Source organism: Ambystoma mexicanum, chromosome 9, assembly GCF_040938575.1.
Source record: "Ambystoma mexicanum isolate Mex_15411 chromosome 9, UKY_AmexF1_1, whole genome shotgun sequence".
NCBI lineage: Eukaryota > Metazoa > Chordata > Amphibia > Caudata > Ambystomatidae > Ambystoma > Ambystoma mexicanum.
This window is the reverse complement of record NC_090931.1, coordinates 1301494673-1301519892: the sequence shown is the minus strand read 5'-3', so window position 1 is coordinate 1301519892 and position 25220 is coordinate 1301494673. Positions and strand designations below refer to the sequence as shown.

General features: G+C 43.6%; 1 protein-coding gene across 6 annotated transcripts in view; it reads left to right on the top strand.

Moving 5' to 3' along the window:
- KALRN (kalirin RhoGEF kinase) overlaps positions 1-25220 on the top strand; it is a 1827638-nt gene that overhangs the window by 706471 nt on the left and 1095947 nt on the right. For all 6 annotated transcript variants that reach the window (XM_069616662.1, XM_069616664.1, XM_069616661.1 and 3 more), the window contains exon 7: positions 10441-10632. In XM_069616662.1, coding sequence (XP_069472763.1) covers positions 10441-10632 — 192 coding nt within the window. The remainder of the gene's footprint in view (positions 1-10440; positions 10633-25220) is intronic.

The window sequence follows — 25220 nt, the reverse complement described above, 5'->3', positions numbered from 1 at the left end:
ACCATTATTCCTAGATATGCCAGTACATGCCTGGAAGGGAATAAGGCATGCTAGTACTGCGATTGCCTGGCACTTGGGACTTGAATGCACTTCAACACAGGGGCGCCGAGTACGGGGGGCTCCGGGGCCCGAGCCCCCTCCGGCAAAATCAAGTCGGGGCTGTTTCCCCCCCACCCCTCCCTCACCCCCCCCCCCGCCAGAGAGAAGTGATACAGCATCGATGGCCCTTTCCATAGATACTGCATCACTTCTCTCCGGCCGGGTATAATCGCGAAAATGTGCGATTAAGCCCCCCCCCCCTAGGACTCATATTGGTGTATGGTCCTGGAGGGGAGGGCTTAGGCGCAGCGGTATTCAAACTGTGGGGCGCACCCCTCTGGTGGGCCGCAGCCTCATGCCCACGGGGGCGCGCATCCACAGTTTGAAAAAAAAAAAAGAGGATAAATGACCAAAGGGTCGGGGTTGCTTCATTACAAGCAGCAGCCCGACCCATGGTCCCTGCCACACATGCTTAGTGCCACAGGGGCCGGGCCTTTGTGAGGTCTCAGGCTCCATTAGGAGCCTATTTATGAAGACAAAAGAAAAAGCCCACACCTTCTTTTGCCTTGATGATGGTCATCACGGCAAAAGAATGTGTGTGCTTTTTTTTTGTCTTCATGAATAGGCTCCTAATGGAGCTTGAGGCCCCACAAAGGCTCGGCCTCTGTCGCACTATGGGTGGTGGCAGCAGGGTCGGATTGGCCCTTACTCCCCCAGGCTGAAATCGTCCCTGGGGAGTAAGGACCGGTTTCAGGCCATGCTTGGGCCGGTTTAAAAAAAAAAAATTGGAAACATTCATTTTTTTCAAGTTTATTTTTTCATTTTTTATTCTTCAAAAACCTTTCATCCTTCTTGGGCCGATATGAGTACCAACACAGGTTGGGTGATATTGTATGCATATTTGTTCTATAAACAAGAGCTTAAGCGTAAGTGCTATATAATACCATATTATCATGTGGCCTTGGACGTCTGTTTGGAGTCACAGTATTTTGACAATATGGATCTATACACACAGATATTAATGATACATATGGTGATCCATTCTTGTATGAAATGTATATCACCTTAGTGAAATCATAACCATATTTTTCGTAGTGTAGTTTACTTAGGAACAATGCTATTTGATGCCACTTCCTATTTTGTCAAGGGGTGAAAGGTTGTGTTTCATCGCTTCCCGGGATGTCACTTTGCTGTGGGATCAAATTACATCACTTGCGGTGATATCATCAGAGGTCAAGTGTCGCGAGGCGAGGGGTGGGCCACTTTTTTTTGGGTGACCGGGCCTATTTCTTGTCCCAGTCCAACCGTGGGTGGCAGCAGTGGTGTGGAACTGCCCAAGTGTCACAGAAGTGATAGAACATATTTGGGCACAGGCACCTACTGTTTTACAAATTAAGCACTTGGTATACACATGCAGTTGCAATTAAATGTTCATTAAAAAAGTATGCCCGCAAGAGTATGCTATCATCGAGAAACGGGGACCCCAAAGCCACTTCAACTACCCACTCCCAGGTGTGCTACTGAACAGGTAGATGTAAGTCGAGAGCCAACCAACCTCTTTCTCCTATCTGTGCTACTGTACCATACTAATTATGGGGAATCGCTCTCCTGCAGCCTCTCTCCCAGTCATCGATTCTTGATGATTTACTGGTGCAGTCACCAAAAAAAAGATTTTTTGGGGGTTCATTTTGTTTACAAAAGTAGTGCATTGCTAAAACCCCCTGGCTGCCCGTTCATTGTCCTTGGAGCGTCCCAGGCTCCCTACCCCCTGAGAGCCACCAACCTTGGGTGCTGTTTTATAACAAATGAAAGATGCAGACAGAACAATAACTCTGTGAGTCAACTGAGAGATGAATGCACTCATGCTCCATTCAGAGAGAGGCTTTGAAAATGTAGCGCTGACAAATCGGAGAATAGGGGGGGGGGGCAAAGACGCACTGCACATCTCCGCTCCCTCTTGATGGGTTTACGGTTGCCACCTGAAAGGTTGCCAGCAGCTAACCTGCCATCCTGTCCCAACTCTATGCCTCGTATGCTATTCCCTGGTCAACCAATCCCTGTGAACTCATAGGCTGCATACGACCCACAGAAGTCTTTTTACCCCCCGTCCTGAACGTCTGTTTCTTGCACTAGTGCTATTGATGCGTGCAGCTCCAAGGTATAATATTAACAACCAGTGTTTGTGGGTAAAGGGCCAGCATAAAGTCTCTATTTCAGAGCCAGAGACAAATGATAAGGTGCTTGTGGCAGTATGGAGTTCAGGCCTCTGCTTGGACGCCAGGTTCTGCAACCTTTAGCTCTGCAGATGTGTTGGACTACAATGCTCATCAGCCCCAGCCAGCATAGTCAATGGTGATGGATCATAGGAGTTGTAGTCCAAAACATCTGGAGAGCCACATGTTTAAGACCCCTGGCTTTAAGGAACAGGAAGTAAAATAATCCATGAAAGTAACAGGAGTATGACGTTCCTGGATCTACATGGGTAGAATAAAAGTAGACTAGAAGAACAGCCTGGGGGCATCAAGTTTATGTAGGATGGAATGGTAGGGGTCTGAGGAGACAGGGGTATTTTACAGGTCTGAAACCTGGTAATGCACTTTACAATAAAAGACAACATGGAGAGAGGTGATGTCTCTGTGTGGCCTGTAAATCTGCCGATATACCACCAAACTGTACTACCATTACTGCCACTTGGTCTGGCGGTATTACTGCCAGTTTACAAGTGGTGGTAGGCAGTGTTAGACCCCATTAATGGGAGTCCATATGACTCCATGGTGGATTTCAGCAGTATTACCCCCATAATCCCAAAATTCTCTGTAATTTTATGCAAAGCTGCATTTTATTTTTATAAGGTTATTTTACTCACTGAATGCTGATCAAGTGTTTTAAGTCTGGACTTTATTAACTGGGTGCTTGTAATTGCAGCACAAGCACTCTTTACAATCTAAAATAGAGGTGTGTTTACAATGTTGATTGTTCCAAAATACATCCTAGTGTGCTGCTTTGGGTCAGGTGGCCCCCTTTAAGCTGTACACAATGATACATTGTCTGGTTGACATACTATGTGATTTGTGTATTTTATAAAGGAAACTAAGACCAGAAGAACTCACCACCCCAGAAACTCCCAATCCCACCTCTGGGGGCATTCCTGTGGACATGGGAACACAGAGGAAAGAATGAATAAAAAAGTATTTGCCTTCAAGAGGAAGCTAGACCTTTGCAAAAGAACAGTTGGAGCTGGGCAAGCCACCTAGCAACATTAAGGTTCAGCTTTGATGAATACTTCCCTGAAGTAAATGCTGGCATTAATAACTGGGTGATGCAGACTTTTCTGGCAGAGGAGGTGGTGCATCATCCATTTGATGCCCAGGAAGAGCTGATTGAGGTTCAGTCGGACACTACTCTGCAATCTGAATTTAGGAACATTGCAGTGGGTAAATTTTGACTGAAGCTAATCCTGGAGTATCCTACATTTGCATGGTCTGCTATACAGTCGCTCTTACCCTTTGGGTCTTACTACTTGTGCGAAATAGGCTTTTCAGCATTGGCTTTTTTACTGACTCCTTCATTTTTTGAATAAGGGGTGTTTCAAATGAATGTTGAAAACCTGGAAAGTGGGAGTTTTTAAAACATGGAGACAACCATGGCTACAACATTTAGACGCGAGTGCTTCCATCAGTCCCAAAAATCACCTGGGTGCAGGGTGAGCCTGGGTAACTGCTTTTTAACATTGTACACTACTTTACCAGAATTTCTGGTAAACTGCAATGTTAAAAGCAGTTAACTCTTCCCCCCCCAAGTCTGAAACCACACTTGATTGCATTATACTTCAACCAGGATTGCATTATACTTCAGCCAGGATTGCATTATACTTCAGCAGCACATCTGATGTGTCCACTGAAAGGTTTAAGATTAAGCTACATCCCTAACTCTATCTGGTTACCCAGAGGTAACATCTTAGCAAATTTCACTTGTGGCTGGCCAATCTACAGCAGCACTATTGTAAGTTTGAATTGTTGATGATTTACTGAACTATTGCACCACACACGTCTTGCTTGGTAGTTTTTAATTGGGAAATGTCTTTACTTCTCGTTTCCCTTGAATTGGGAACTTTTCTTTTTGTTGGTGGTGGTGGTACTCCACCCTGCAGCTGTACCTTCTGTTTAGCAAGCATTTCATTCTCCCATCCTAGTTGTGTTGCTGGACGATTATAGAGCGGTGGAGTAGGGGTAGTGATGTCTTACTGGAATGCAACTCGAAGGCTTAAATCTCCTTCTTTCTTGACTTAAGTATATGCAGTGCATGCTGGCCAATGATTCCACTGTTCTGCACTGCGCGCGCGCGCCAACACCCGCCGCCCGTTGCGCTCCGTTGCACCAAGTTGGCGACTACATGCAAATTTGCGGTCATATAACTGCTAGTGATGTCACTTCCTGTATTTGGGCTTCTCCCCCCCCCCCCCGGAAATTCATAAATCGGCTCCCCTGCTTCAACATGCATGAAAACAACGGCCCCACAACAATAAACAGGCGGGACCCAGGCTGTTGCATTCTGTGTCCCGCATGCATTGCCTGCAAGTCCTCCAGTTCCCGTGCTTAGCTGGGACTGCAAGTGGCACTCCCCATACATCTAAGTATGTATTTCCCCATAGCACCCACTTGGATGGTGGGGATTGGGGTCCCCCGTCACCCACGTTAGTTCTAGGTGTGCATTAATGGCAAGGAGCGTGGGCTGCGACTTACACTCTTGCTATCTTCACAAACCACAACAGTTTGTGGGTGAGCAAAGGTTCATGATCATCTGGTCTTGGTGACGAATTGAAGGTATGTATCCCTTTTCCACCTGGGGGGGGGGTCTCCCCCCTGTGAGGCCAGGGAGGCGAGCCTGCTCCTCAAAACCCTCCCTAAAGGTTTGGGCAAGCTGGGCAAGTGGGATCTCACTCGGAGTGATTCTACAAAGGTGGTGCGTGTAAGGGCAAGAACTCCTATTCCCACGAGGAACTCCCTATACCAACAACAATATCTGCTTATAATGGTTTATCTTCAATATAAAGTCAAACGTCATTTCTGTTGACTTCAGGTAATGCTGGATCAATCAGGAAATCTGAAGCCAAACGGAGCGCCCATTTTCAATCTGCCGTGTATGTAACTGACAAGTTGATTTATTTATTTCTTTATTTTTCACTGGTTAGGCACTTGTACAGGAAGCAAATACTGTTTCAGAGTGCCCACAGGGCAACAGGGAGGTGACAGGCGATGATAGACAGTCATTACAACAATGTTAATTAAATACAACAAAGAAGAGACAATGGGGAGGGGTAAAACAAACTTACTTGCCTTTTGAGTGTTCAGAACGTGCAAGTTCAGGGGATTGAGAGAGAGAGGGCCATATGCAGGGGAAGCTCTCTGATGTTAGGACTTGGAGGGGCAGCAGTGAGGAACCATGTAACCTGTGGTTGTCCACGAAGGAGAGAACGGCAGCCAAGAATACCAGAAGACCAATTTTGGGTGCCTTGTTTTGGAAGCCTGATTGGCGCCGTTCCAATTATGGCGGGCGTCTATAAATTATGAATTGTTTCCTTTCATGTAGTATTGATGCTAAATAAAACAAGCACGAGCAAAGCCAATATGTTTAGCCTCCTATGTTAAGTGAAGCCCCTATCATATTTAAAATGGCTTTCATGCATCACCACCATAGTACTCTTAAAGTGCTGAACCTTGGCTGCATGGAGGCGAACTGTGACCCATCCATGGTTTAAACAAAACCGAGGTCTGTGGGATGAAAATGAAATGGGGAGGGGGGAAGGCCCCGGGGATGAGTGAGATGGGGCAATGAGAGAGAAAGTCTGAGAACAAAACAGATGGACCTAGGTCACAACAAAGGGAAGAGATGACATATGGGTAAGTGATTGTGTTCGCTCAGATGTGTGCATAGGTGTATGTGTTCAGACCAGAAATACAAATGACCTTTACAAGTATAGAGAACTGCCCTTATTGGAGACCTCAGTTTATGGTGGCACTTATTAGGGCAATGCCTTTTTGATATTATTTCTAATCGAGTTATGAATGTGTGATGGGCCGGAGATGTGCTCAAGTGTTCCTATGAGTTGTGGGGTTCTTTAAACTAGATATTCATACCTATTCCCTCATGAGAACGCCTGGGATCTGGTATGCTCGGATCCACAGCCAGCGGTGGTGTTGGAGCCACGAGTTAATTATGTGCTGAATGATAGTTGTATGATACAAAGGGAGGATATGACGGAGAAAGTCCCCACCGCTAGCCTTACTAGGGTAGTCGCCGGTGGAGTTGAGGGAGTGCGTGCCACAATTGTATGAAATTTCCAATGATCTGAACTTTATCCTTGGGTATAATCATTAACGATTCTTCACTGTGCTGTTGGGCATGCCTGGATGTAGTGGTTAATTATGTGAGAAGACCCTGTGCCCAGTTTCACACAATCATGCCATTCTATTGCTGGTATATCCAAATCACCAAATGCTAAGGCATAACTCCACATTTGCAGGTGATGTCATCCGCCTCGTACACCCCAATAATACTGAAGTATGCCTGGTAAGTCCCAGATGCTATCCTATTGCAAATGCCCAAATACTGGAATCGGACGTCTGGTATAGTCACCAATAAGACAGGGGGGACTTAAATGTGAAGCTTTTTATTGATGGTGATTTTTGCTCACTATTAGTAAAAGGCTTATTTAATAAAATCCTCCCAACAACAAGCATTACTTTGCACCCTAAATGATCACATTAGAAGATCCTACCCTATGATAGATTTCCAATTGGTAGAAGGACTTTCCAAGATTTTTCTAAATGTTAGGATTCTGCCATGAAAGTCAGATCTGCTAAGCAGTCTCCCTGTGTATTATATAACACACTGCTGAAAACAGAGAGGTGCACACGTGCATCTCCGCTGGAACTGTCCGACCCTGCTGCTGCCATGTAGTGTGCCAGTTATAAAGGCCAGCATTATTTGGCCTTTTGCTGTAAACCTGGTGGACAGTGATCCTTCCTGACAGGGCCTTATGTGTATTTATTTGCCTGGACTGAGTTTCATCTGCAAGAACCATTTGGGTACAGCCCAGCTGACCCTCCTTTTGATCTCCTGAAAAGGCTTGCCACCTTCTCCACGGAGCAACACAATCTCCCTGGGGTTTAGCTGGGCCAGTGCTTGGAAGGTGGCCCTGGCACTACAATGGATTTCTCCCTCCAGTGTGCCGATTACTGGACACTTTCATGTTGGCAGTCAGCGGAAGGGGTTAGAGTAGCCCAGGAGAGGACTTTACAGAGGGAGCAGGGTTGCACCATCTTGAGATTTCTTATTGCTCCCAAACGTCCTGTGCCCCTCCCCGCTTCCTGCATTAGAAGGAAAAGCATTCTTGTTGAACCAGCATGGATTGGGAATTTACAGAATGCTTGGAATAGTCCCGTCTGCAGTGACCTGTTGCCTACAAAGGGGCAAGAGGGTGGGTGGGGCATCCTCCCAGGAGACCTCCAAGAAAAGACCAAACCTTTCCCCTTAACTATCCCTGAGGAATATTTGGGATGATATTCTGACTGAGTAAATCCTACTACAGCGGAGACCACTGGTCCACAGGAACCTGCCCACTGGTGGTCACAGAACCCTGGAAGTGATCCCTAAGACTTTCCTCGCTTTGCATTGCCACTGTAGACCCTGGGCAGGATCTCCCAGCAACAAACGAACAAAGGAATTACCCCTGGTTCAAAACCAAAAGGCCTGCAAAGCAAGGATAAAGATACTGATAGTGGTTATGCCCTCCTTACTTAGTTCAAAGGTTCCTAGTGACATTTAAGATCCTCAATTCTTAACTTTCTAAGCTGACCCCTTGAACTTCAGTATTTTCTGAAGAAACTGTTATTCTTTACACATGTCCATTTATTCCAAAGTCTGCATTCTTTGTATTATCTCTTACAGGGGCATATTAGTTGTCTATACTTCTACTTTAATTACTTTTGTATGTTTATAGAATGTTGGATGGACATTTATTATTTTGGTACCCAAGTACTACTGGTTGGATTCCTTCTGTGCCAGCTCACATCCCTACTGTCGAGTATAGCTTGTCCTCTGCCTGCACTACCTTAGAGGAGAAGGAAGGTATGCCATTAAGGTTCTGTCTGTTTCACGTTTGATTGTGAACACTATTGGTTTAGTAGTAGTATGCAGCTGAGTAGGAGCTATAGTCGCTACTCATTCCTTTACTCCTGCAAAGAACAATAGTAATTTCGCTACTGGGAAGGCATCATGAAGCAAGACACCGACAACAGATTCAAAGTTAAAATAAAATACTTGTATTAACTTAAATGTCAGGATGGTGGAAGGCCTAACGTGCCCTATACTAAGGTGGGATTTCCCGACCTAAATAAACTAATTAGCGTCCGTTTCCTTGAGTTCCACTTACGTCTTCCTGTGTCCAAAGCCTATGCTTGCCCTCACATCTAAAGAGACATAATGTGTAGGGTTGTTAGAAACCACAGATATCGTGTTCAAAACAAAGTTTGGAGCCTTTTCAAGCTCCTTGGCTTCAAGTTCAAAGCAATTCCACAAAAAGAGACCTCAGGGTTCCTTTCCCCAAGGGTAACAGTCTCTACAAGGGTCTTGGGGTTCCCTTGCAAAGGTTCAACACAGTTCCAAAGCAAGGCCTTGGAGCTCACTTCCCCAAGTTCAACACTTTCAGCTTCAAAATTATAGTAGTTCTCTTGGCTTTCAGTACGTTTTCCAGACCAACTTTGCACTCCAAGCAGGGGTTACTCGGTCTAAGCGCAGTTGTTGGACCACACGGTCCACCCACTACAGATCACACAACCAAAATCCCTTGGCACTCTGTTACAGTTACTTGTTCTCATTAGACTTCCTGGCAGACCAAGACCCCCTCCTTGAATCTGCATCAATTGCCCGCTTGCAGCCTCTTTGGCAGTTTTCTTGACTCTGCCACAACGTAACTTTAACACCATTCACTCCGGCGAATGCTTTCCTTGTCCCCAACTTGCTTTCACACTTCACAATAGTGCTTTATCTCTTTTGCTTTTCACTTGATTTCAAAAGCTCTTATCACTGGCTTTCCTTTGATTCATACTCTCATATTATCCATTGACCTCTTGGATTGGACTTCACAATTATCAAAATTGTGTTTCACTTCAATTTCATTAGTACAATGTTTTTCATGTATTTCACTTAACTTTTCTTTAGTTCGGTATTCAAAATTGCACTCTAATTTGTCTCTTGACCCAATAAACATTAGCTTATCTCTGATCTGCACCTCCGTATGCCCGAACCCATGCTCCTAGAGTGCACCGGTGTGACTTTTCCTCCCTCACCGGTATCCGACAACTTACCTGGGTGCCTTTTGGTTCTCTCCTCTGCGTTCGCTCGCTTCCTTCCACCTCGTCGGGAGCCTCGCCAAGCCCTGCTCGCCTTGTCCAAATCTTCCTGCTGCTTGGCACAGCTCCCTGGAGTCCTTCAGTGTCCCCCAGCTCCAGCGGTGGACACGCAGCCACAGATTTTGCAGGACTCCTGCCTCGCTCGCAACCCGGTCATGCTGCATCATCTCTCTGCTCTTCCTGCAATGCTCAGCATCCTTTACACCAAGCAGTCTTCTTTCTCCACACAGGACGCCATCTCATGCTAGCTGGGTTCTCCGAGCTGGACTCTGGCAACCTGGGTTCTCTCTCCCACCTGGATTCCTCCACTTCCTTGTGACTTCTTTCTTCTTGTATACACTTGTAGCCTGTCAACTGGCTGCAGGGGCAAGTCATTTGCCTGACCCCAATTAGTGGGACTTTCCTGACTAGTAAACAGGTGTTTCACAGGCCTCTTCCTCATCGCAGTACCAGAGTGATAAAATGACATGTTAGTGTGTACTGTTCCTAGTCACCTCATCCTCTTCCTCGTCCCAGTACTATAGTGATGTGACTGGGGATACATGATAGACTGGGATTGGCAATAGCCTATAAAGGCAAGGGGAGGGTGCAGTTGGTTAGCATCAGGAAAAGGGGGATACCATGTCTCAGATGTAGACATCCTCTCCCCAATCCCCAAGGTCCCTCCACCCAGGTGATCCTCACTCACATCTCCACCCACAGGGTCATCTGGGATGCTTTTTATTATATTGCCAGTAGAGGCAAACAATCGCAACTAAGGTGCAGGCACTATTGCAGCAAATTACAATTCCAGAAATGTTCAAAAGGAGTTAAATAAGGCCGATATGTATTCAAACATCTTTACCATCTACCAACACCCATACCAGTGGTACATTTGCATGCAAGGTTTCTCCATAATGAAAGTTTCTTCAAACTTTTTATTGTGAAACCGGGTGGTTTTCTGTTCCGATGGCGGGTCTTGACATTTGCCTTCTCCCTCTCTCCACAGAATGCATACGTCAACATCAATCGAATTATGTCGGTGGCGTCCAGGCTCTCGGAGGCTGGCCACTATGCTTCTCAACAGATCAAGCAAATCTCCACCCAGCTGGATCAGGAGTGGAAGAGCTTTGCCGCTGCTCTGGATGAACGAAGCACGATCCTCGCCATGTCAGCAGTGTTCCATCAGAAAGCCGAACAGGTGAGTTGTTTGTGGAGAGGGAAGCAGGGTCAATGAAAACAACAAATGGGCAATGTATAGGGTGGTGGAGCCCATTAATATGGTAAGAAAGCTCCTTGCAAACACAGAACACACTTTAAATGTTTGGAGGAATTCGGTTGGACATGGTAGGATATACCTTCTACAACCTGACATTAACGCAATGATGTACTTTGTTTCTCATGAATCTGTGAATACATATTTATAGTTGGGTTATTCAACTGTATTGTTTTGCAAGTGCCAATCAAAATAACACGTTAAGATGTCTCTTTAGATTCGATTTACAAGGTTTTTGTTCCCCAATATGGATTGTCAAAGGTACAGATTTTCTTTTGATTTTTTTGTATGTCAAACATAAGTTGTACACATGTTTTTTCTTAACTTGAGGTGGCAATACCACGCGAGGATAATTCACACAATTGAAGGGCTTCCAGGAAGTAGTAATTGGTGGTAAATTTGGAGACCTCTGATCAGTGCATTTTACCTCCAGGAGGTATTCAGATTAATTAATCTGCTTTATTGGCTTGAGTTTCTGCTATACCCCATGGCAGAAACATGCATCTGGTGTTGTGCAAAACTGCTGCGCGGGGACGCAGCTGAGCGTATGAATATTTATAGGCCTTCCACTCAGTGCCCTGTTCATCTGCTGCAGTTAGATAAGCCTGCTCTCAAAGGTAAAATGGGCCTGCGGGTGCCAGCATATCGGGAATAGGATCTGTGGAGAGTCGGAAGGCGGCTGGATTTGGAGGACATTTTTGCCATGCGTCTATTAAAGAATAGAAAGCAGACTTATCTTTCCCTATCACTGTGGGGTGTTCCCTACCTACTTTACCACAGTGTCGGTGAGTCATGAATAAATGTCCAAAAAGAATCGGTCCGCTGTCGAAATTTAACCTAACTTAGCATACCACAATTTGAATCAAGTAAAGTCAGGAAATGGCTTCCTTCTCTTGGGAGTGTTGATTTTGCACTTCTGTTCTCTTCTTTCCAGAGATCTGATCAATATGCAATCCTTACATAGTCTGTTGTTTTTCTCTGTATTAGCTTCTTCAACTCCTGTAGCGCATTGAATATCTTTTTCTCCGCCCTGAAGAAACAAGAATGAGACACGGACACAGAGGACTCCTAGTGGTTGCTATAAACCTTTATTTAAATAATAAAAGGGTTGGGAAAAACCTCACTGTCCCGACTCTAGGAGGGATTTCCTTACCTCAACCAAAACAAAGGGTATGTCCTGTGTCAGTATGTCCAAGGCAAAAATGTCCTGTGTCCGAAGTCCTATCCTAGACCTCCTATTCTAGGAACAAACTCGAAGGGGTGACGGATAGGCCTTTGATCTTCAAGGTGGTAGCCATATTTTTGCATTTAGCCTAAGTTTGTAGGGTAGCCATATTTTACATTTCAGCCCATCTGTGCTTTTAGCTATATTTTGTATTGAAACGTAGCACTGCTCTTTCTACATAGATGGAACCCAGGATGTAGATGTTGTTTGTACAGCTAACCTATTTTCTCTCCTCGGACACCGCACCTTAGCGGAAGGCACAGGCTCATTCCACACATCCTGCATTCACATAGAACACACACTACTTCACAACAGCTCTGCCATTAGAATGGAGAAGCAACCTTAAACGACGAAAATTCAAACTAGCTTCTCACATAATTCTCTAGCTCCTTGAGCACAACCCACCCCTGTTTAGTTCCTAGTCTACCTCTGCTGCGCCTATCCACACACCATTCAGACATGGGTGACTAGCAGGGATCTTCGCCACCCTCGCATAACTTTAATGGCTGAAATGCACACACGCATAATAGTACCTCCCAACTTCTCCCAAATTTGGACTCCGGTCCCTCCAAGGGTGTTTAACCAACAGCGCGTTGGGACCATAATTATGGTGAAAGGTGCTATACAAATAACAAAATGAATGAATAAATGAAGGCGTGCAAAATGTTCAAGTTCAACAAAAAAGTATAGCTCCAACAAAAGTACATAATGTTCAGAGTTGCAGGGAATGACTCCCTTCCCCAGGTTCCTTCACAGCAAAAGAAAAGTTCAAATAAACAACTTCTTCGTAGCCCAAAAGGATATCTTTCTCCTCTTTGCATCACAATCCACTCCAGGAGAAATGACTCTCTTCCCAAGACATTTTATGACATTCAGTATTACTTAAATCCTAAAGGCACGGATATTACTTGGGATTCTTCTTTAAAAAACAAATAAAAAAAAACACAACTTGAGTGCTGGTGCCAAACTCGCAAGAAACCTGGTATACTCTCCTGCCAGGTTATTTTCCACATTAAATGCAATAAAAAAAATCCTAAGGACATGGGTCGTCTTGAGGCTTTTCCCTTTGCTCAAATCCAAAGGGCATCAATCTTCTTTGGGATTCTTCTTCAAATACTGCTCTTTGCCTGGTATACTCTCCTGCCAGGACTTGCTTATGCAGACCACTTTATGTGTGTGTTCCAGACTCGTACAGCCCATGTATTGGGTCCACAACCCTCGGTTAGTTTGTGGTTTACTTTTCACTCATGAAAGGTTTCTTACTTTCTCAATCAACTCCTTTATGGCTTCCCAGGCTGCATGGTTTCTGCCTTTTTAAGTGCCCTAGCGTCCCACCTCCTCCCGTTGGGCATGCTGTGGTCACTTAGGCATCCTTCGCTCTGCTTGGCTACTGCAGCTGCTCACCGTATGACTGGAGCACCTCGCTCCTGCTCTGCTGCTTGATAGGTTGGTGTCCTCAGACAGCCTTGCGCTATCTCAGGCCTCATGTTTCCTGACCACAGTTTCTTCGGCATACCGGAACAATGGTTCCCACAGTCCTCTTCGTTCTAACAGCACTTCTCTGACTTCCTGTTCATCGTCTGATCTTGCCTGCAAGAGAGCTCACGCCAGACCTTCACTCCACCTGACGGGAGCTGCCTGCTCCTGTTTGATTCTCTCTCTCCTCCTTCAGCTGTCAGGGTTTTAAATGTTTCAGCAATGTGTGCTTCTTTCCAATGACTAGAGCGTGGTGTTGGCTTCCGTGCTCTAGTGATCCTTCTTACTCCATTCCTCTTCTTCAGCCAGGTATTTTCAACTGTTTGAAATGCATTAGTTTGAAGATCATTTCTGATCCTTCGATTTACAGGATTTTGAAGGATCCTCTTTCTCATCGCAGTCGTTCTATTCATTACAGGATTTTGAAAAATGCCATCCGCAAGTCTTGCTGGTTGTTGAAGGGGGTTATCACAATAGGCCATCAAGGCATGAGGAATGGAGGGCACACCCCTTCAAGGGAAAGGAGCATAATGTAACTCATCTGATGATATCTGTTCTCCTCCCCGAGGGTTACCTTCCCTCGTGATCCTCTTTTGAATAGCCACCCCAAGGGTCAAGATCGGGTGGCGGCTGCCATCTCCTGGCCACATGAGGAGACGCCACCCCCGGGAAAGTAGTGATGACATCATATTCATCGCACCTCTTTTTAGGGTTCTTCCTGGCTCTTGTCAGAACCCTTCTCTATTTATTTTTGGTATCTGAGTATACTTGTAATGTGTCCTTTTCTCTGGGGTTTTGTTGTCCAAACGCTTATGGCTTTTCTTTTCCCAAAGTCGTCTTTCTTGTATAAGGTTTATCTTGGGGACCTCTCTGGTCTTTAGTTCCCAAGTGTCTCTCTTTGTTGTGTTCCACTCTCTCTTGGATATTGTGTGATCTTCCCCTTTTCCCTAAGTATCAACACTCCACTTCTATTCCTTTCTATTTTGTTGCTTTCTGTATTTCTCGTCACATTAACTTCAACGTTATTGACTTGTTTACAACACGTTTGTCATTTGTACTGTGGTGAATTTCGTTAATTCCATAACAATGCTCTTTTGGATTCCTGGTTTTCCCATTCTCCCCATTATCTTAAATATTGTAGGGGAACATCTCCGGTGTTTGTAGGTACGTGGGATATTGTCCTTTCTTCGGTTTGCTTCTCGATTAGCTTTCTGCGATGTCCGCTTTGTATGGTGTCTGACTCCTGTTTGGCTTCTCAATGCTGCTGCTGCTAATCTGTTTGTTCTGTGCTTCCTCTCAGAGGTTGTGTCGGCATTGTTGAGCGGGCAGCCTACCCTCCACAATTGCTTTGTGGTCATGCCACCACCGAGCACTATGGTCCAGCCATCACAGCTCTCAGTTTCTCTGACATGCAGAGCTTCCAGCGCACCCTGCTTCAGCTCGAAGCAGTTCTGAACTTTGCGAGCTTTGCAGTCTGCATCAGCTCCGCCTCCTTCAGGTGTTCTGTGTACAGGGTATTTCCCCTGTCTGTCTCTGCCTTCCTCGCTTTCTCTGCCTCTCCTTAGCGTTTGCTCTCCAACGTACTTGTCCCCTTCATGGAACCTGTAATGATTTGATGTATTGGATAGTTCCATGTAGGCCATCACATGGAGGGAAACAGGGAGTTCCTCACGGGAATGTGCGTCCTTGTCCCCAAAGGCAGAGTCTCCCCTGTTGAGGTCACATTTGCCTTGACTTGCAGAGCGGACTCACCTACCTAGCTTCACGGGGGTGGGGAGGAGAAGGGACTCATTCCCTCGATTCATCACATCACAGATCATTGCTGCCGGTGATGGTGCTGACTTTATTCTCCAGCTGCATTAACCTGTTTTCCAGTGTCACTACTTTGCGCCAGGTCAGAGATGCCGGGTGAGCATAGCAGTTGATTGCAAACTTTTCCCTAAAACCATTTGTTCCTCATTATCACTGGGCCACTTCTTGCCTCCTCATTGATGAGAGGCAGTGATCATATTTGCCCTTTGGGATTTGCTGTGATCTTTTGTGACATTCAATGGACTGTAAGGGTGCAGAAGGAGAGAGACAAGACAGGTGGCATATTTGTTTGCTAAAAGACTTTTATTGATTCAAAAAGAAAGGTAAGGGGGTTGGAGAAAGGCCTAACAGTCACTAACCAGTAAGTGGGGCTGCCCTGCCTCAACAAAAGAATAGTATGGACCTGGTTAGGATCTCAGTCAAACAGAATTGCCCATTGTGCTGTGTCTGAACCTATTTCCATCCCTGAAACCCTCAATCTAACTAAATGAAAAGTGGTGTCTTTTTGATTCCAGAATGAGGCCGACGCCAAAGTGCAGTTCTTCTGCAAACGAATTGTAATGTTCACTGTTTTTATAGCCTAGTTCCCCGCTCCGCTGACTGGAACCTCTTCCTGTGTTCTTGCTTCCTCTTATTCCCAAAATAACAATCCTCAAAAATCCTCTGGGGAATTTCTTCGTCCCGGTCCGTAGCACAAAAATGATTCTTCCCAGTCTCTTGTCATGTCTGTTTCATTAACCTGCTAGACCTCACAGTAGACTATTCCAATAGAGTGGCAAGTCTGGTTTACTCACCCGATCGACTTGATTTCCACAACGCTCACTTCCAAAGATATTTATGTTTTAGGCTCCAGCCCACTGGTTATACTTATTTTATAGAGGTTGGCCCTCGCCCCTTATGCATTCCACTGGTGGGATTTTCCTGCTTTTCTCTGGGTCCCAGACCATGTTCCTTTGGCTTGGCAGGATTCTTGTCCCTTCATTACCTAGTGTCCACGTGGCAGACCCAGTATACTCCCTTGCCAGGTACTGTCCCACCTAGGTGCACTCTCAATGTTCGTATCTGATTGTTTGCCTATTCTCCTATTTCCTTGTGTCCTCTGGGATGTGTCTAGCTGGTTCACACAGTTTGTAATTTATTGTAGATTCTCTTTCTCACCCCCTTGTGCTCTTCAGGATGTTCTTATTGGGTTAATAAAGTTCATATCTATTTGTATGCTTCCTTTTTCATTCCCTCGTAATCTTCCAGGTGTTTTTATAGTTTGCAAAGTCCGTATGATATTGCTCAGGATCCCTTTCACCCCCAGTACTGTCTGGGGGAAATGCTAAAGTGACAATACCTCATGAGCTTATTAGGGAAGAGGAAAGGGGGTCTTGAGTCGAGTGATGAGTGGGGATAACACGTTCTCTCTTGATGCTCATCCCTAATCCTACAGCGGTGCTTCCCACCCATGTGATCCTCCTGCTGAGTACCACCCCCACAGGTACTATCAGGTGGTGGCCTTGCCTCCCTGGCCACATGGGAAGGGGCTCCCTCTAGGGTAGAAGGGACGATAACCGAAGATTCGTCACAGGACATATGATGGTTTCCTCATGTGCATTAATGACTACAGTGCAAAGCTGGCTATTTTATGCAGCTCTGCCTTTGCTTGCTTATATTTTTCATGTTTTGTTCCATTGGTAGATGAAAGATTTAAGGGATTCATACAAGAGTGTGGATGGGGATAATACAAGGACTTGAATGGTAGAAAATTGGATATACAGGGTGAGAATGCAACAGAATGTTAAAGGCTGTGTAGATCATGGGTCTGCAATCATTGGGTCTCCAGGTGATTTGGACTAGCAGTGCCCTCATCCTTAGCCATTGGTAAGGGGTCATGGGAGACCTAGAAAACTATTTGTCATCCTTTTAGCGGCTACTGGCGCCCAATGGTATTGGAAATATCAGTAGGTTGAAATGGCAGCTCTAATTCTAAACACAGATGCCCTCAGGCTGACCAGGGTGTGAAAATACTGAAAACAAAAACGAATTCTGTATTTTTGAAATGGCACCTTTATTAACATTTACTGTATCTTTTTCATTCTATTGTTTATGTTGTGGTAACTATGTCCAATGATAACTATTGTCACTTTCTTTAGTAGGTTCCTCGACACGTGTTTCCCCGTCTTTGTGTCTGACAGTTCTTCAGGAGGTTCCCTCTTCGTTTTGAATTCTGTTAAGAGGTCACAGAAAGCTAACTTTTCTTTGAAGAATATTGGATTCTGTTATTTAGTCACAGTTCCACTTGTGGTTTTTCTTGGACATTTTAAAGTTCTTCTTCAGTTGAATTTTGAAGTCGCTGAATATTCCTTTTTTGTTTTCAAAATGTTTTTGTTCTGTTAGACACAGGTGTTTTTATTGTCCTTGGTCGACTTCTGTTGTTTATTTCAATTCTACTTAATTGGTATTCATGTATTTCCAGGATTCTGTTGATAGACACAGGTGTTTTTATTTAACTTGATTTGGAAAACACAAATAGTAGCTATGTCGTTAGTCACCGGATTGTCTATAGAAGTATCATTGTTTCTAGAAAAGAAAACCATATTATGGTTTATTGCTGTTGTAATTCATTCAAAACGTTGCTCTCTCGTTTTGAACTTGGTAGCATGTTAATTTTTTGAAAAAGAATGGTTTTGCGTGAATTAATGGTCACTAATACACTTTGCATGCTAGTTAATTTGATAACGTGATAGTACACCACAATTGCTTACTTTATTTTGTTACATTGGTGCTAATGAATCGAGAATTCTAATAAAGTTAAAGTATACCTTGTTTCTCCCAATGTTTGCATCAGGGAATGTTTCCTCTGTTCATTTGAAAACACTTGGCTTTTAGTCCAAATCTTGTTTCAGTCACCTACGTATATAAAACGTACGGTGTTGAGTTAAAGCATTCTGTTTGCAACATGTATTTTAGGTAAACTTTTGCGATTAGTCCAAATTTAGCCTGGTACAAATAAGCAGCGTTTTTACCTTTTAAATTGCTTCGTTCCCTTGGATCCTCTGGTGTTCGCGCTGTTCGCCGATCTGTATGTGTTTTCCTCATTGTGGTTCAGAGCTCCGGTCATATGATTTTATGTTGCAGCGTGAGTCGGCGTTGTTTCATGTTAAAATCAAGTGCTGTCAGCCATCTTGGTTTGGGAACGTGGCTGCTTTCGATTCTGCCGTGGAATTATACCTTTTTTTATTAACACATTTTACTTAATGTTCTTACGACTGTATTTTCAGTGCTTGCAATTCAAATGAACTTATATTGGTCATTATGGTTCGGAACTTCGGTCTTTTTTCACATTTCGTTCGTATGCGATCCGCCATCTTGGTTTGGAAACATTGGTACTTGTAGTTCTGTCATAGATACTTTTGCTTTTGTTGTTTTCACATCCTACTCTGTGTTTTCATGAATAACTTTGAGAATATTTTCTAGTTTTAACATTTATATACATTTATAAATTTGCATGTATAGATCCCCGAAAAAATGCTAATTGTTTAAATAAACTCTTTATGCTACGGTTTTCTTTTCCAAACTTCAGTTGCTTTGTATTTTTTCTCCTTCCTAGTGCCAGACCTTTATATGTTTCTTTTGTTGATTTGATTTTAGGTTTGCCCAATGCTTTTTCTTGGTGTTTATCTTCTTTTTATAGGAAATAGTGCTTTTACTGATCTTTGTTCAATCCAGCATGGCAGGTGTCCAGATACCAACAAATCCAAAATGCTTCTCTTTTTCACAATTTTCTCTATGTTGCCTCCTCTTGGAGGTGGTACTATTTTTTCTATTCCAAAAAATCTTAATTTTTCAATATCTTTTTGAAGATGATTGATTTGATAATGATGAGCCAAAGGTGTTTGTGGTGTTTCATTAGTGATGGATCTAATATGTTCTTCAATTCTGGTTTTCAAAGTGCATATGGTACTCCCTATATATAGTTTTGCGCATATGCATTGGATTGCATAAATTACATGTTTACTGTTGCAATTTATAAATTGTTGAATTTTCTTTGTTTGTCCATTGGGCATTGTGAAAGTAGTTTTTGCATTGTCCGAAAGTTTACATTGGTTGCAGGATCCACATTTGTAGTTCCCTTTGATTGGTGGTTTGAGCCAAATGGATTCTGGTGTGGTATTTGTTGTGCTTCTGTTGATGAAATGTGATGGGCTCAGTATGTTTTTGAGATTTGTTTGCTCTTCAGAAAGTTATACTTGGTTGTGAGTCTTATAGAGAATCTAAATCGTTATCTGTTTGTAATATGTTCCAATTTTTCTTCAAAGTGTTGGTAAGTATTTTGTTATTGCTGTTATAAGTTGTAATGAATCTTATTTTTTCATTAGTCAATGATCTTTTTGGTTTGTTCCTAAGTAGATCACTTCTTGTTCTCTGTTTTGTTTTTGAATAATTTTGTGATAGAAGATTTGAATTGTAACCTTTGTTTGGAAATTTTCTTATTTTTTCCTTGGCGTGGTATTCAAAGTCTTGAGTTTTAGTACAATTGTGTATGATTCTGAGTAGTTCTCTGTAAGGTATATTTCTGGTAATGTGTTGAGGATGGTTGATTTTGGCATGTAATATATGATTAACTGCTGTTTCTTTGATGAAAAGTGTAGCATGGATTTTGTTGTCTTCTATATACAATTTGAGATCCAAAAAAATGATGTCACTTCTGCTGTATTGGATAGTCAGTTTGAGGCTGTAGTTATTGATGTTCAAGTATTGGTGATATTCTTTAAATTCTTTTTCTGTTCCATTCCATATCATTATAATATCATCGATATATCTGCCCCAATAAGTTACTTGATTTGTTTGACTGAAAAATGGATGAATCCATGCATGTTCTGCTTCAAAATGTCCCATATAGAGGTTAGCATATGCTGGGGCATATTTTGCCCCCATCGCTGTTCCTTGGATTTGTTTAAATATCTCTCGGTTGAAAGACATTTTTTTATTATGCAGTGTGAAGTCTAACCTCTCTAGGAGCATCTGGTTTTGGTCTAAATATGATATGGATCTTGTTTTTAAGAAGTATTCTGTAGCAAGTAAGCCTTTTTCATGGAGAATGCTGGTATAAAAACTTGATGTGCCTAGGGTTACTAGCCAAATGTTAGGTTCCCACTCTATATTCTCAAATTGTTGGATTATATGTTTGGTATCCTTTATGTATGAAGTGAGTCCTGCTGCCAATGGTTGCAATTGATAATCAATATACTCCGAAATCCACTCTGTTAGAGACCCGATGCTGTTAATTATGGGTCTACATTGTGGTAGTCCTTCAAATGCTTTGTGGATCTTAGGCGTGAAATAGATTGTAGGCATGATAGGATGAGATTTATTCATATATTCATATTCTTCATCTGTGAGTAATCCTATACTGTTCCAATGTTAGCTCATCATTTGCCAATCTTCCTTTAGTTTTTAAATGGGATTGGTGGTTAGTTTTTTGTATCATTGCGTGTTTCCCAGGTGTTTATTTGCTATTGTTATATAGTCAGATGTTCTTAGCAAAACTATATTTCCACCTTTGTCTGCCATTCTCACCGTTACGTCTGCATTGCTCTTTAGATTTTTTATTGCCTCCTTTTCAGCCATAGTTAGATTGTATCATATTTTTGGTTGCTGTTTTTTTCAGGTAAACTTGTCGCAGATCTTTTTGTACGGCTTTATAGAAGGTGTCTACCACATAGCCTTACTGTAGTTGTGGGATAAATGTGGATTGGGGTTTCAGATGGGTGCTGGCTGATAATCCAAGTATGTTCTGTTCTTCTGAAAAAGATTGTACCGTATGTATGTCTTCTGATTCTGGTAAATTTAGTAGCTCCACAGTTTTAAGTACATGATCCACTGATAGTTCCGATTTTGGTTGAATTGACCGTTTTTGTTTGGTATTTGTACAATTTAGAAAATGTCATTTTAGTTTCAATTTTCTACAAAATCGGAAAAGATCTGTATTTATATCAAAATAATCCCAATTGTTTGAGGGACAAAATGAGTCCTTTGTCGAGGAACCTACTAAAAGAAGAAAGTAACAATAGTTATCATTGGACATAATTACCACAAGATAAACAATACAGTGAAAAAGATACAGTAAATGTTAATAAAGGCGCCATTTCCAAAATACAGAGTTCGTCATGGGAGACCTAGTGTAACTTATGTGGAGATCCGCCGGTAGCAGAGGCCTGAAATAGTGCGAAGGCAGAGAAGAAAAACCGAAAGACAGTGGACATATGGAGGGTGGAAATGAGACGGATAAAGATTGGAGAGGTATTACAAATGGAGGTTAACATGGGAAGCAAGAGTAGGCAGAGAAAGCATAGAAAGTGAGTGGAGGTAGCATTGAAGCTAGTAGAGCGGTTAGAAAAGGAGTATGACAGTGCAGCAAAAGGATGAGAACAGAAGCGCAATGTATGGGTATTGGGGAAGAGAGATGAGCTGAGAAGTAAGTGAAATGATTACAGAAATGTGACTGCATTGGAAAGAGGATAGTTTTCAGACCCCCATCTCTTGTACAGTGTTCTGTTGCTTTCTTCCTAGGTTTGCACGAAGTATAAATTACAAAGATGAACATCCAATGCAGAGATGAGGCCAATAATCCAGTGCACTGAAAACTTCTTTGTCCAGTCACCAGTACAGCATGGATTTTTAAGGCAGGATTAGGGAGTTTATAAGAGGGATTGGCAGCATGCGGTGTATGCAGAGGGCAAGAGAAGGAAGGAGCAAGCAAAAGTAGTCATTGGATGGAGGACGGAGGAGCGAAGGGTGGAGGAGAGTAAGAGTAAGAAGGTTGTCATCCGAGGTATAGGGAGGTAGAAAGCGAAAGGTTGTAGCAATTGTGAACAGGATGGTCTTGATTCAGAAGCCAGGACTTGCCAAGCCTGAGTGGGCCAGAGACTGGAAGGGGTGCTGATTAGGTAGAAATTGAGACCAGTGGGGCCAGAGATGTTATGCATCCAGGGTGCCAAGTCTATTACAACTGATGGACCTGGAGTTCATGACTGGAAGGGTCTGAAAGAAATGGAAGAAAGGAAACCGGCTAACCACTTACCCTTGTCTGGATTCTGGTGAGAATGACAAGCCCACCACGGTTAATTACTTGTTTGCAGGAATCCATGAAAAAAGAAAGCCCAAAGCTATCCAGGAGCTGTATTACAAAATCTTTTGGGAGAGTCAAGAATCCCATCGAGAAAGCTACAATGCTTTTCTCTTGTGAACTAAAGGGACCTGGAGAAGTCTCTCAGTATTAAGACCAGGACTTGTTCAAATTTCAAGCCAGGAAACTGAACCACCTGTGAACCAGAGTGAGAAGTGTTCCGATCCTGGTGTGCTCACGGAGGGTTGGAACAGAACTACAAAAGAGTCTGTGGTGGACTCCACAGACATTCGAGCCACCAACTACTCAGGAGGGACCCTGTCCGGTAACCGGTGTAAAAAATTGCAGCATTACCCTTCGCTCTGGGGTTTGTATATTCACTGCAGCCTGCCAATCAACCAATGGAAGACTGAAAAGAAATGGTCTGTCAAATCGAAGTCCAGAACCACCCCCCAGGAGGGCTCAAGTTTATCAGTGCCACACAATCATGACCTAGAAGGGCCAATGTTTGCAAGTGCGGAGCAACTACAACTCAGATGGGCCAGTGTTTTCCAGTACTCTGCACTGGCAACCAAGTGTTTCCAGATCCATGAACCACAGAGATCCGACAGAAGACTGTGCACTGTCGTAAAGTGGAACATTTGGCATTAGGACTATGGCCCTAAAATAGACTGGTACCGATTCCTATAAATATTCCTCTCACCGGGTTTTCTTTTCTTCAGTTCTATATCAGATGCCCCCCCCGCCTTTGGAAAGTTGAACCCAAAAGGACTGCTTTGTTAGGCTGATTTGGAGCTGCCATCGACAGGTGGGTTTTTGATCGAAAATGGGGGGTTTCAAACCCTGAACACCCCTGCCCCCTCCCACATGATCCATCGGTCAGAGGTGCTTATAACCCCATAAACCCTTCATAAACCGGATACTCTGTGCCTGCGGCATCAGCAGTAATGTGCCCCTCGCAAACTCCCCCAGCATACCCTTCCTCACACCCCACGCTCTTACCCCACCACCACACACCTACCTACTAAAGCATGCTCCCTGCCGCAGTGACTTCTGGTTCTGGGTAGTACACATGTTGCAGGGGGGTGGGATTCAGAGGTGGTCTTCGTGTTCAGTCTCTTTGACACAAGTAGAAAGGTAAGCGGTCAGAAGACCAAAGAATCTTTTCTTCTCCTTACGCACTCACACTCTTGAGCAACAGCCTCCATGTTTGCTTCTACCCTTACTCCAAAACCTACCTTTGGCTTGAATAAAGCCTTTCTGTTGCACCCGAATGAGTCTCAAGTCATCTGATGATCCCCTGGTTTGTGACAGAAGCCACACCAGTTGGGAAGAAGCCATTGAAGGAGTCTAGTGAACTAGTGGGAAAGAAATGAGGGTCTGAGAAGTTAGCTGGAAAATCAAAGCTGGAACGGAGGACTTCAGAAGACGTGCCAAGTCCCCTGCTAGGTGCTTTGGAGAAGGATCGAGTCCCTTGTAAGAGTGCCTTAGAAGAGTCCGCTGTGAGGAGCGTTTGAGAAGACGTGCGGAGTCCCCTGTGAGGAGCGGTTCAGAAGAGGTTGAGTCGTTTGTGTGGAGTGCTTGAGGAGAGGAGTTGGTCTTGTTAAGAGCACTTAAGAGACCTAGAATCCTTAAAGTAGTGCATGCTAAGAGGAGCTGAAACATGTGTGAGACGGTTAAAGAAAAGTGTGCACTTTGACCAAAGAGTTAAATGACCAAGTGAGAAACCTTTATGTAATCCTGAAGTAAAGATGTCGGAAGAGAGGGCTGAGTCCGCAGTACCACTAGAGACATACTTGGAATTCTGTCTAGCACCCTCCGATCCACTCAGGCACAGATCAATAATGCTGAAGGTCCCCTGCTGACCATGTGAATAATGTGGAGGTGAAAGGCAGTTACATTTGCAGCCAGGTACTCTGTAAAATGCCTACATTTCACTTGTAACTGATGTACCGCTTAGAAATGTCTCATCTATCTGTAACCTATGTTCCTTCAAGATATGTGCCTCGAAGCCCGCGTTGCGCAATACAAATAAAACAAATACAAGAGGGGCGGGCTGCAAGATAGGTTGAGTGAAACATAGAGAAAGGAAGAGAATGCAAGAAGAGAAGTTGGAATTGGGAATTATGGGACTCTGAGAAGAATTGGCAACTTTGAAGCGAAACGGAAATGGGTAAGTTCAGGGAGAAATGAGATGCAAATGTCGAAGCTGAAAAGAGTGTAAACTGGAAGATGAGATAAAGTTGTAATGGCAAAAGAACCCTAGTGTTGGCAATTATGGGAAAAACAGACAATCCAATAATTTCTTCGTGAATGAGAAGGAACTGTTCTTGGAGGGCAAGGCTGATCGCTGGGTGGTCCATGAGTGGCTGAGTACAGTGGCCGAGAGAGGGTCTAAATTCATAATATGTCCAGCTAGAATCCTTCTACTTCGGAGATCTGTGATTCAAAACTATGGGAGATGTCATCAGCCTATCACAGTGAAAGCCTGACTCTGATCTTTGAGCAGGTGGCATGTCTAACAAGGACTGATATGTAGAAGGGAACCTGTATTTCGCAGATATTGTAAAGAATGGAGCAAGGTAATTAATAGTGTTCCTGTAGTTTATTCATAAACGGAACCCAAGTAGCTTAGTAGAAGGCTGTTTCAGGTAACTTTCCAACTGTCACTTCAACTGCGCGTAATGGCATTCACATGCAGGCAGGCTACCACATTATATGCTTCCCCCTGCATTGCATATGGGTATGAACATGGTAATAAAGAGAAGGGTTACATTTTAAGTTCACTAACAGTTCAAAGAAAATACCCTAGAGTGAGATATACATCAAAATACAATCCGTACTAGTTATCTAATCACCAAATAACTAAACCTACACCCTTACTTG